At 37.2% G+C, this 12,614-nt stretch overlaps 1 protein-coding gene across 1 annotated transcript; it reads right to left on the reverse strand.

The window, feature by feature from the left end:
* Nucleotides 1–547: 547 nt before the first annotated feature.
* Nucleotides 548–6,839, reverse strand: LOC121318765 (charged multivesicular body protein 1b). The gene is made up of 8 exons (XM_041255798.1): nucleotides 6,645–6,839; nucleotides 5,566–5,663; nucleotides 4,559–4,705; nucleotides 4,072–4,140; nucleotides 3,540–3,647; nucleotides 3,169–3,212; nucleotides 1,808–1,880; nucleotides 548–1,386 (listed from the first exon to the last, which is right to left on the reverse strand). The coding sequence occupies exons 1-8, from the start codon at nucleotides 6,658–6,660 to the stop codon at nucleotides 1,339–1,341; spliced, it is 603 nt and encodes a 200-aa protein (XP_041111732.1). The 5' UTR covers nucleotides 6,661–6,839; the 3' UTR covers nucleotides 548–1,338.
* Nucleotides 6,840–12,614: the final 5,775 nt, after the last annotated feature.

Raw genomic sequence — 12,614 nt, forward strand, 5'->3', positions numbered from 1 at the left:
GGCTACCAGCTTCCTCTGTTGAGCTAGGGTTGCCTTGTGCCATGTAGGAGGAGCTGAAGTGAGACCAAGACCCCCTCTTCCATGCTGAACTTGCCCCATAATATCATCGATTCGAAGGGCAGCCTTAGCATCTTCCACAGCTTTCTTTGCCGCCCATTTTCTAACAGTTTTCAACACAGGTGCTGTCTCCTTTACGCATTTGTCGCATGAATCTATTAATGCCATTTCCAGTCGGACCTTGGCGCACTTAAACTCCTTGGTTAGAGCACAAACTGGTAACTGCAGTATCCCTTTACCATAAAGTCCCACTCTGCTGAGTCTTCAAACCCCTGACCATTGTCGCCTTGCTCCAGCCGCATTCACAAACCTGGAGTTCCATGTCTTTGCTAACTGCAGATCTTGAACTAGTCTTTTGTGAGTTGCTCTCCATTCTCATATCCGTTTCCATTCTTAAGTCGTTAACCGTGCTATCCAATGTTGAGTCATCTATATATTTTTTTTTTATTAAAGTTCAGATTGCCAGTATAATAGACCAGACCTTTGACAGTAATTTTTATGATATTTATTCTCACATGAAAGCCAGAATCCAGAAAAACATTTAAATGTTAAAAAACTATTGTTTTACCTCTGCAAATCAGAACCAAGTCCTCCAGATAAAAGGTACACACAAACAAAAAAAATCCCACAATCAAGCAGACCAACAAATATATTAGATATTGTTTTTTTTTTTTTTTTTTGCTTGCATATTAATAATCAAATATGTCAGTATTTCACATTTCGTACGCAAGCATTAGAAAAGGCAAATACGATCTAAATATAATATCGTGAATTGGATTAAGCCCATTGGGAGTTGCTTTTTTGGGGGTGTACTTTTCATACACTCGGATTTAGCCCTTCAGTAACGTGTTCAGAGGCAAACATCTCGTCTCCACTTTGGGTTTAACGAGTCATGAATTCTTCTTTCAACACTTAGCGGAGCAGCAGATACGGTATGGCAACAGGTTCTCTCTTTGTTGGCAACTTTTTTTGACAGTGACAGTCCAGGAACCATGTTTCTACCCAGTAGGAATATCTTGCAATGGTTTTTTACAGTCCTGAATTGGAACACACTGTAGATAAACTGTACAAAAAGTAGCTTCACACCCTAAATGGTAATATGAAATGGGCTTTGTACACGACAGAAAGGGGCTGCCATGAGGTAGCAGAGAGAGAGAGAGAGAGAGAGAGAGGGTGTATAGCCTGTATAGTACAATAGTTTAATAATGATGTTCCGCTCCCATTTACACCAGAATGAATGTGCTATGAACAGCCAGTTCAGCCAGGCCAGAGCTCCATCTTTTACACCTGATCTCGCAGGCGTGCCTCAGACCCTCTCAAGAGTTCATCCTATTAAAAAAAAAAAAAAAAAAAAAAGTTATATATATATATATATATATATATATATATATATATATATATATATATATATATATATATATATATATATATATATATATATATATATATATATATATATATATATATATATATCTATTGATATATATTTATTATATATTGCACGTGGAACGTCGTAAAGCTGAATCGTCCTGATTGGTAACATAAAAAGACATCATTTATTTTTGATTACGATCCAGACTAGGGGGGTGATATCTAAAAAGCTGAGATAAAATATGATCCCCCCAGATTTTAGGGTTCCCTTGTCTTGTAACACATTTGCAGTCGTCTGAAGTGATTGTCAGTAAATATTACAGAAGAACATTTCTTTCACGTGGGCATGATAACACATCAACAACCATTATATGCTTACCTGTTCTGCTGAAGCTACACTAGTACCAACTGAACCAGTCTGGCCCTGGGGAAGTTCCATGTTCAAGTCCAACCTGCCATAATTAAAATAAAATTAATATAATATATATATTAATATATATATATATATATATATATATATATATATATATATATATATATATATATATATATATATATATATATATATATATACACACACACACACACACACACACACACACACACACACACACACACACACACACACAGCTCTGGAAAAAATTGAGAGACCACTGCAAAATTATCAGTTTCTCTTGTTTTACTATTTATAGGTATGTGCAAGTACAAGGTTGTCCTGGAAGAAAACTCGCTTCCTTCTGCTCTGACAATGTTCCCCAACTCTGAGGATTGGTTTTTCCAGCAGGACAATGCTCCATGCCACACAGCCAAGTCAATCAAGGTGTGGATGTAAGACCACCAGATCAAGACCCTGTCATGGCCAGCCCAATCTCCAGACCTGAACCCCATTGAAAACCTCTGGAATGTGATCAAGAGGAAGAAGGATGGTCACAAGCCATCAAAAAAGCCGAGCTGCTTGAATTTTTGTACCAGGGGTGGCATAAAGTCACCCAACATCAATGTGAAAGACTGGTGGAGAGCATCCCAAGACACATGAAAGCTGTGCTTGAAAATCAGGGTTATTCCACCAAATATTGATTTCTGAACTCTTCCTAAGTTAAAACATTAGTATCGTGTTGTTTAAAAATGAATCTGAACTTATTTTCTTTGCATTATTCGAGGTCTGACAACACTGCATCTTTTTTGTTATTTTGACCAGTTGTCATTTTCTGCAAATAAATGCTCTAAATGACAATATTTTTATTTGGAATTTGGGAGAAATGTTGTCAGTAGTTTATAGAATAAAACAAAAATGTTCATTTTACCCAAACACATACCTATAAATAGTAAAACCAGAGAAACTGATAATTTTGCAGCGGTCTCTTATTTTTTTCCAGAGCTGTGTGTGTGTGTCTGTGTGTGTGTGTGTGTGTATATATATATAAGCTATATTCAGCTGACGTAAATGCCCACTGACTTAAACTGATACCACCTACATTGTCTTTTCTGAAATCTAATGTTTCTATAAAAAAAGTTTCCAGTCTAGAACTACAATTTGGCAGAACAGAAATCCATATTTTCTCCAACAAGAGAGATCTTGATATTTGTTTGTTTTTTTTTTACCAGAATACTGTTCTTCATCCTCCATACAGGAGAGATGAGGTTCTACTATTGCTACCTTCAAAGCTACTGTTTTATATCAGTGATTAACACAGATGATTAACTAGTGTATAAAACACATCAGAACACAAAAGCACTTACCCGGCTTCATCTGCCAACTCATGCATAAGTGTGTCCACTTGATTCTGAAACATTGAAAATGAGGTTTAAAAAAACTGAAGATACTATGAACAGAATTGCAGGGGTGTTGAGATTTTTACAGTTTAAATGTGTATATAGTTAAGTATTTTTCTCAACTTGTTCTGCCACATCCATTACGAGGCTATTAGAAAGCACCACTACAGATCTCCAGCACAGTAAATGATTAGAAACGAAAAGAAGTTATGAAGCAGGACTGACACTAGAGGGAGATATTGCATTATTAAAGTCCTCTTTTGTGACACTACATCGAGCATACTACAGTTATTGTGATTATGATGAGAATGGTTTCTCTGGGAGGTTCACTTCCTCACCTGTGGTGTTGTCAGTGTTGTAGTGCTGCTCATAGTGTCCTCCATGTGTGCAGTCTGTACATCTAGCGTTTCAAACTGCTGCTCAAACTTATCCATCAGGGCTGAGATCTGCATAAGGAAGCACAATTCGGGTTACATACAGATGATGCCAGCAATAGAAATTACAGTTACTACTGTGTAACTGTCTCACAGCTTTGAGTATATTCTTGACAGTAGTATATTTTATTTACTTGTTAGAGACAAACAGTTCCCTACTGAATTAATGTTTGGCCAAACAACACTATTTTTTATGATGTAGCTACTGTAGTTTAAACAAAAAAGCAAACAAAATAAAATCTAAAGACTCATCAGTAAGCTGGTCACAGCCCTTGTTTTTGGAGCATGAATGCAGTTTGGTTTTCAGCTTTATTATCAGGTTTCAAATGGAGAAGCTATTCCTGTTGCTACAGCAACCACTGTCAATGGTTAGACTGCGCAAACCTTACAGCATGGCAAAAGTAACTTGTTATATCCTAACTGGTCACAGTCCTACCTTTTCAAGGTTCATGCTCTTCAGTGTGGAATCCATGGACTTAACAACTCCTGCCATTGATTTGGTTACCTGGAACATAAAACAGGCAATGTGGACAAGTGTTACTAACTACACTGTGCATTTTATAAACAATGATAACCTGTGCTGATACCACAGAGTCTGTACTGGGTCTATGTCTTTTATGAATTAATCCACTAAAATATATGTGGGGATTTTTCAATCTAATAGCCTTGATGGTCCTGTAACCGTTTAGAATTGTGCTTTTAGCCAAAAACATATAGGTCAAATATGGGTATTTGATGCTTCTGCTTAGGGTTTACAAAGCAGTAAGTGTAACGTATAATCCATTTATTTCATAACCAATATTTCTATTCCTTAATTAAAGATTGTACACACACACACACACGCACGCAAATACATGTAGCAGTCATGTATACAAAGTGAGGAATGGCTTCTTAGGACGCTTCAGGGTGGGGGCTCTGCTCACCTTGTTCATGGTCACTGCTGTCTGCACCCTTGCTGCCACCGCGTCCACTCGTGCACTCATACGCAGGAAATTGATGGACTGGTTCTTTTGACGGATGGCATTTTCTGCGTGTATCCTAGCAACCTCCATGTTTCCTTTCTGAATAGCCTATAAAATGAAAAGAAAACAACATCAAGAATGGCATTATTACTACTTAAAGGGAACATTACATCTGGATTTCATTACTTTTTTTTTTAACTACTTGTGAAATTTGGTAAACTGGAAATGCAATTCTTTGAAATAAGAATAAAACACCCAGTGGCAGAACTACCAATTCCACTTATATATATATATATATATATATATATATCCTATATATATATATATATATATATATATATATTATATATATATATATATATATATATATATAAAGTTTTATGTAATTTCATGTTGCACTATACAAACCTGAACTTGTTACCAATAAACTGTTGTCAAAAAGATACAAATGGATCAAACTTCTATCCAGTGTGACTACCCATTCCCATCCCAACTGAATTTACAGCAAGAACTGCCCTAACCTGGCCCTTTACTCACTTGTGTGCACTTGGTGTACAATCCAATGTACCCTTCAAACAAAGAGACAACAGAGATTGCAAACATATTGTGAAACAAATGATACAGCTCGTCCATAAGGTCTCTAATATGGGACTGGCAGGAGCTTCATAAAGTTACAGCAACAAAAGGTTCATTTGTTTTGTACCACACCCACAATCAAGCCAAAATCTCAAAGTGTTAGCCCTTTATCATCTGAAAACCATAAAGACCTATGACCATAATATGGCAAGCATATTAGCTCATAGGTTAAAGTGAAGGGTACTGAAAGGTACTGAAATACAGAAACTTAACTCATAGGGATACTTTGACGCCACCGATGCAGGATTTTCCAGGTAAAAAAAAAAATGTAATTGCTGTATCTCTAGAACTGATTTTTAGCATCCCTGAAAGAGATCACTCGATGCACTTACCTTCTTAACCTTCAGCTTTTCTGCCTTTTCTTCTTTGTCGCATTTTTTGGAATTTCGAGACAGCTCCTTTGCAGCAAACTTCAGGTTAAACAACTGTTCTGTAATCGGAAGGTTAAGGAAGAGGCCAGCAACTACCCAGTTTCCATTGTTATCCCCACTATCAGTCCTCAATCCAGGAGTCTACTATGGCATCAAGACCTGACACTTCGATAAAGCACGATATTGGACTGATCTCCCTTCTATCGCAGAAATGTCCGGTCTTCAAATTGTAGTTGGGCTACGACAGTACTTTCCTGGCTAAGATATCCTGTGTTTTCCGAAAACTTCAATCCATGCATTCAGTTAAATTCTAATTAGATTTTCTACCGTTAATCATGTAAACACAGAAATGTGACATTTTAAAAAATCAGTTTTCTGAAAAACGCTTTTTTTTGGAAAACGCTTTGTCGTGTAAACGTACTGAGTGGCGCAATCACTTGCGAATTGCATAATGGGATGGATCACCCAAATAATCATAGGGAGTGTCGCATCGGCAGAAGCTTAGCGCTTCCAGGAACAGAACAGGTATCACATGACCAAACAAAATGAAAACTACCAGAAAAGACATTCAACATCTAGTGTTTTTAGTTAAAACAATGACCTTTTTTAGTAGTCAGATCCTGATTCACGTCGCTTATTAATAAACACAATCACATTCCGCCGAGAGCCGAGAAACAAAAGGCTACCCTACAGAAAACTGAGCGCACTGTCCCATTGTGTATTACAGAATCGCAATCTAAGTAGTGAATGCTTTTGTATCCTATCTGAAGCTACTGTTTTGTATGTGAAATTCAATGTTTGATTTTTTAAGTGAATTTACGTACTGGAAAAGTGTGCGGCACTGCTCCTTTATTCTTCTTTGCTGGACAAACGAAACGTGCTGTTCCTCCGCATCGGTATTACCCAAGTAGAGTTTATTCAAAATATAGTGTTGTTTAATCCTTTATGGAATGGAATTACCTTATCACAGCACAGGCCTGCATCCGTAATTACTCGTTCACTGATTTATACAGTTTTCATTTCCACCAAAACAAGGATACTGTCCATATTCGACATGTTGGATGTTCCACAGCGCTCCGACAATCAAGCTGAAAAGAAAAAAACGAAGTTAATAAAACACTACAGAAAAACCTGTAATCGTCCAAGTAACGTCCGCTCTGTTTACTACACTGAAGAACTTCCTGCTTAGTTTATTTTTTTTTTAATCTCCGGCTGCTTCCGTCTTCACTGGGTGACATTAGCGTCATGCTCTCTGCGAAGACGTCAGAAAGCGTGATAATCCGAAGTCTAGGACGCGCTTTGTAAGCGGGTGCGCGCCTACACTCAATTCGTTAGTATTTTAAACCTGCATTTGTTATCTTTTGTAACAAGATTTCTTCTAGCTGTTAGTTGTGTTATGTGAGGAGATGCACACGTTTGCATGTGTGGTTATGTCTGTCTGAACATAGCTTTTAATCACTTCACTGCCCAAATGAATGAGTAAATAGAAAGACTGATTGATAGTTATCACAATGATGTGTCTGCGCTTCAGAAGATCTCAGCACTCATTCAGTCGAATCTATCTTTTTGTTACCTTATTGTTCTTCTTGTTCTTGTTCAAGAAGTAGAACATGAAACAAATTCATATACAGTACATCTTCATGATGTGATTGAAGGGATTAATGTCCATGTTTCAATGAGTGCTTCATGTCTTTAATTAGCAACCTATTCTGTTCAAATCAGATGAACTTTTTATAGACTTCTATATATTTGGAGGGATTATTTTTATTTTTTACAGTGGTGCATGAAGTGTTATGTCGAGATCACGGGATAAGATCTCAGGGTCTAGACATAACCTTTTTTTTTTTTTTTTTTCCGTGTCCTCAATGAGCCACAGTATGCATTGCACATAATAATAACTGTACTATTATCTTTTGAAAATAATTTTCATCTAAAATTTTTTTTTAAAAACCTTTAATCTAAAAGTTTTAGCTCTAGTGTAATTGTGATTTTAAAAGCACTTCTTTTACGGAGCTTAACAAGAAAATTACAATTCCCTGATAACCTTTTAGAAACATAAATTCGCTGAAATAACCAGATCGGGCAAAACAAGAAAAGAAAGAAAATCCTGTAGCCTTGAGGAAATAAAGGCCTAGTAACTGAATAGCTTTTTTGGGGGCACTTCACATTATTCTTCCAGCCTTGTATACCATAGCCTAACCCCAATTGTCTGTAGCGGAGATCGTTTGAGGATTGCTGGTTGTTGCTTAGCATTGCGAAGGCTCAGCACCTGGACTTGAAGGAAATGGGTCAGCATGCTTTGCAGTCCTGAGAGAAGGACAAGTCCAAGGATTCTTGCAGTCTGCTGTGAGTGGAACAGTAATCCTCTAACTCTCCCTACTGGTACAGCTGCTCACAAAGCACAGTAAGATGCCAGTGTTATGACTGCGCCTCTGCAGTATAAACGTCTGAGGGACTTTTTAATGAGAGATATACAAAAAATGACTGGACGTTATATATCTTACCCATTGGACCACAGAAAAATGTAGCAATACAATTAATAATAAGCTAAATAAACAGCCATACAAAACTAATAACATTACTGGTAGAAATACGCAAATGAATTACTATTCGAGTACTGCTCAGGTATAATCAAATCACATGTTCCACCATTATGTGGAAAGCTATAGAAACGCCTTGGCCCCCTAGACAAGAGTTTTACAATGCCCTTTTAAATGTTTTGCATGTTTGCCAAATTACCAAAAATCTTTTATATATGTGATAGGAGGCCGATCCACTAAACTGGTGCCCTTGTCAGTCCTTACGATCGAGGGTATTTATTTATTTATTTTCTCTTAACTTCGTATGGGAACCATGTTTTGTTTTATTTAAAACTAGTAGCACATTCAGACAGCCAAACGACCAATTGATTATCTGAAGCAGCGGGCGTCACAAGCAGGTAGCGCTTTACATACTATTAGTGCCAGGCGACTTGTAACCAAGCTGTGGATAAGAGAAAAGAAAATAATATAGGATACTCCAGGGAGCTAGAGTGAAAACAGAGAGGGCCTGTCAGACTGGCGGGCACTGCTGTAACTTTCCTGCAGTTTTAGGGCTTTTGTTTACTGATCTTAGACAAAAATGTTTATATGTCATTCCTAACCTTCTACTGTTTCAGATAGTAACTGCGGTTAACAGTTGTGTGTCAATATCTGACACCACATTTAAAGCAGTGCTGTCTTCGTGGCTAAACTAGCTCTCCAATGACCAATAGCCTTTATATATATGTTTGAAAGGAGGTAAAACTGCAGTGTACAAAAATGAAAAAAGTTTAGTGTGTGTGCAAAAGGTTTAAATGATTAAAAGGGTATTTATTTCAGGGCCCTTCTTCAGCACACACAGTGCAGTGTTGTTATTTTTCAAGAATTGTTGAAATATATAGGGCAGCTGGCTCTTTGAGCTAATATATATATATATATATATATATATATATATATATATATATATATATATATATATATATGTGTGTGTGTGTGTGTGTGTGTGTGTGTGTGTGTGTGTATATAGACCTGGCATGTTTTCATTATTTTTGTGCTCATTAAACAATTTTTTGTTGCCCTTTGTCTGTTGATATTTCTATCATACCAATTCTAAGACTATACCAATTCTCTTCTTTTCAACCCCTTTAGCCGATCTAACAGCCTTCAAAGAGATTATTCACCTCTAAATAAAAAAAAAACATGTTGTTGAGGTCAGTAAGCCATATATGGCTCAAGAGCCATCTGCTGGACAGCCCTGTCAGAAAGTATAGAGCCCAGAAGGCTGTAGTTACTTGCAACCGTCAAATCAAGATCTAACTCTAAATTGGAGCACACATTTCCCCATTGTCAATGAAGGGAAGCACATTTTAATTATCCTAACCCTAAACACTCTCTTGTTAATTTTCTTGGATCTGTTCCCAAAGCCTACAATAGATGAGGATTTCTGCCTTGAACCTAATGGAATCCTGCTGATGGAGCAGCTTGACTGGGGAGCACTGGCTGATTGACGATTAGGTTTGTGTTTCTACACCACAAGTACTGAGGGATGAGTCACCATAGCCTGCTTTAATATTCAGTCAGATTGCAGTGCAGGTGCCGATCGTACAGCACAACCTCACTCGGTCATCCTTGATTAATCAAAGCAGTTTAACAACACTGCCAAACAAACAGCAGGGGAAAGGACTAGTGCATGTAAAATAGGAATTGTAATGTGAAGCATTTTTGCAAACAAAGGAATCCTTTAATTGCAAGCATCATTACAGCACCTGAGTCACATGCTATTTGCCATTCAATATTATTAACATTTCTGCTGTTCTGCTAAGTCAAAGACCATGGAGCCTGCCTGGCAACTGTATGAATCATCCTTCCTGAGCATTGCGCTACTCTAACATGTGGCAAGCAGTTCCTTCTCAGTTTAGCCACTGTCATTTATTAAGGTCCAAAGATTACAGTAAGTAGCTTCAGATTCCATTATCTTTGCTTGCTCCACGGCCCTCTGAGCTTTTTAGGACATTTACCATCATTCTAGCATTTCTTGCATTTCCTGAAATGTTGTGTTTTATTTTGTATTTGTTGCTCAGTCTCTGTTATGGTGCTCTTCAGTTCTAGCTGCCACTGACAAGTTTCTTTATAGAAGAAGCATCCTCTGCTAATCTGGATTCTGCTATAATTCTGACAATGCAAAGCTATAGACACTTTGTCTGATCTAGCCTACATTACACAGACTAGAAATAAGAGCAGCTATTTAACTATAAAAAAAGACCTTTCAGACACCTGCTTAGGCTTCACTGCCATTCAACAGCATCATCAATGCGCACTAGATTCAAACATGATAGGTGAATCACCTCATGACATTGTATTTCCTGTTCATAAACCAACTAGCTGCTGCAACTCATGGGTGATATGATGGGAAACCAACATTTAATTCCTGACATCACTAATAAACAACATAGCATGCTGAACATGGAAAATGAGACTGGAAAACCAGCCCCCACTCGAAAGTCATTACGAAAGTATCTTATCCTATAAGATCTGAACTCTACATATTGACAATGCAATAAAAAAAAGATGTGCATTTCAAAAGGGGGAACGATGACAACTCTTTAGTTCAAATCCCTTTGAAGCACTTAGAATGAGGTTCACTGAAGAGACTTTTACCTCCCTGACAAGAATTCTGAACACAAGATTAACCACAGGGCTCAAGGGCCAATGTAAAAAAATACCAAGTGATTATGAGACAAATAGGCCATGAGAGTATTGCTGAGCTGGCTCATCTCGAGTGACCTCCCTGTGTTAAATTGTGTTACCCTGTGCTTTTCTCCATTTAGACCCATTTCAATTTCCAATTAATGGGATCTATAGTGCATGTAATAATATGCATCTGAATTTACTGACACATTGCTGGTCTCTTAGTATTTGTTGTCAAGCTAATTGCTGACTCTACAGGAAGGCACTGAATTGATCAAGTCTCTGAACCCTGGAGGCAGGGTCCGCTTGGGGAAAAACTATCCACAACAGTTTGTCCTTTAAAGCAGTGCTCCCTGTGGGCCCCCAACAACTCAACATGACCAGGATTCAAACCAGCAATCCCCTGATCGTATGACCCTTTACTCCATGCCTGAACTGGTTAAGCCATTGGAAACTCATACCATTTGCTTGATATATAAATTCTACTCATCCTATTACAAGTCAGAAGAATGAATCTCCTATCTAGCTTATCATACTGTATAAATAAAATAAGATTTTTATTAATATAAAACATTTTATGTACTGCTTGAAGATGTATGACACATTTAACATATTACATGAGAATTACTGAGGACTTCTGGAACGCCCTTCCAATTGATGACTTTCTTAATTCTTACATTCAGAACAATAAACTGTAAGTTTAGTTCTAGATTATTACATTGTGTATACACTACAGATCCCATACAGATCCCATTAAGCCCTTAGCTGACAGAAATATTGAACTATGAGAGGTCATTTGTGATGACCTCTTAAATAACCAGTAACTTGGCAGTAGTTGCCTGCCTTCATGTTCATTCATATTGCTGTTACCCCAGGCAATATCTCTTCTACGAAGCAACTTTTCATGCATAATAAACACACACACACACATATAGTAGATTTCTGAGTAATTCCAGCTGTGTGTGACACAAGTACAGCCAATATCATTGCAATGTCGGTCACTTAATACATTTTGTAGCTTTATGTACTGTCTGTCAGGGCCTAATACTGGGGAACCCTCACAGCCTGCTGCTGTCCCTGTCCCAAAGAGTCCACAAAGGGAATTATCATAATAGTATGAACCCCATTTTAGTGATATTTCATTGTATGTAGCAGTATTTACACATTCGGTACAATGCAAGTACATAGACTGCAGTGCTAGGTGCTATGTAATTATATTGTAACTAATGTCCATTAGGATGTCTTATTTGTCATAACACAAAATATACTGAAAGCACTACCGGTAATCCTGATTAATTTTAACAGGCTTATTGTTGTTACAAAATTTGCATTTACATAGTACATAATGTGCATATGAAATTAAGCATAAACATTGAAGCATCATTTCTATGTATCATCCAGGTTTGATAAGATGAGCCAGCTGGAGACATCTGGACCCCATTGTAAACCACCCTCATGAACAGCCTTCATCACATTTCGTCAACCAGGCATACGGTTTTTTCTTCACTTAAACTAGAAGATGCACCTTTTTCATGATCTAAAAAAAAAAAAACATTTTGCATGACAGTATAAAACTGTCATTAAGTCATTAACAAGGCTGTACATTTTCAGCAGTAGCTTTGGAAAGTACAAGTTCTATTAAGCACAATATGCAGTTTGATTTGATTATATCTTGGATAGTGTGTTAATGCATTCTAAGTAAATCTACATAATTTATTGGTGGAACCCAAATGTATTTCTATAGGTACTTCTCGGAGCCTTTCATAATAACACTTTTACACATAACTGACATTTACAAATCAT

This window comes from Polyodon spathula, chromosome 7 (assembly GCF_017654505.1).
Source record: "Polyodon spathula isolate WHYD16114869_AA chromosome 7, ASM1765450v1, whole genome shotgun sequence".
NCBI lineage: Eukaryota > Metazoa > Chordata > Actinopteri > Acipenseriformes > Polyodontidae > Polyodon > Polyodon spathula.

Excerpts from the sequence above, each read along its gene's own strand:
- LOC121318765 (XM_041255798.1), bottom strand. Across the intron at positions 3,648-4,071 it reads AGAGCATGAACCTTGAAAAG|ATCTCAGCCCTGATGGATAA; the intron begins GTAGGACTGTGA and ends TTCCTTATGCAG. Across the intron at positions 3,213-3,539 it reads CAACACTGACAACACCACAG|AATCAAGTGGACACACTTAT; the intron begins GTGAGGAAGTGA and ends TCAATGTTTCAG.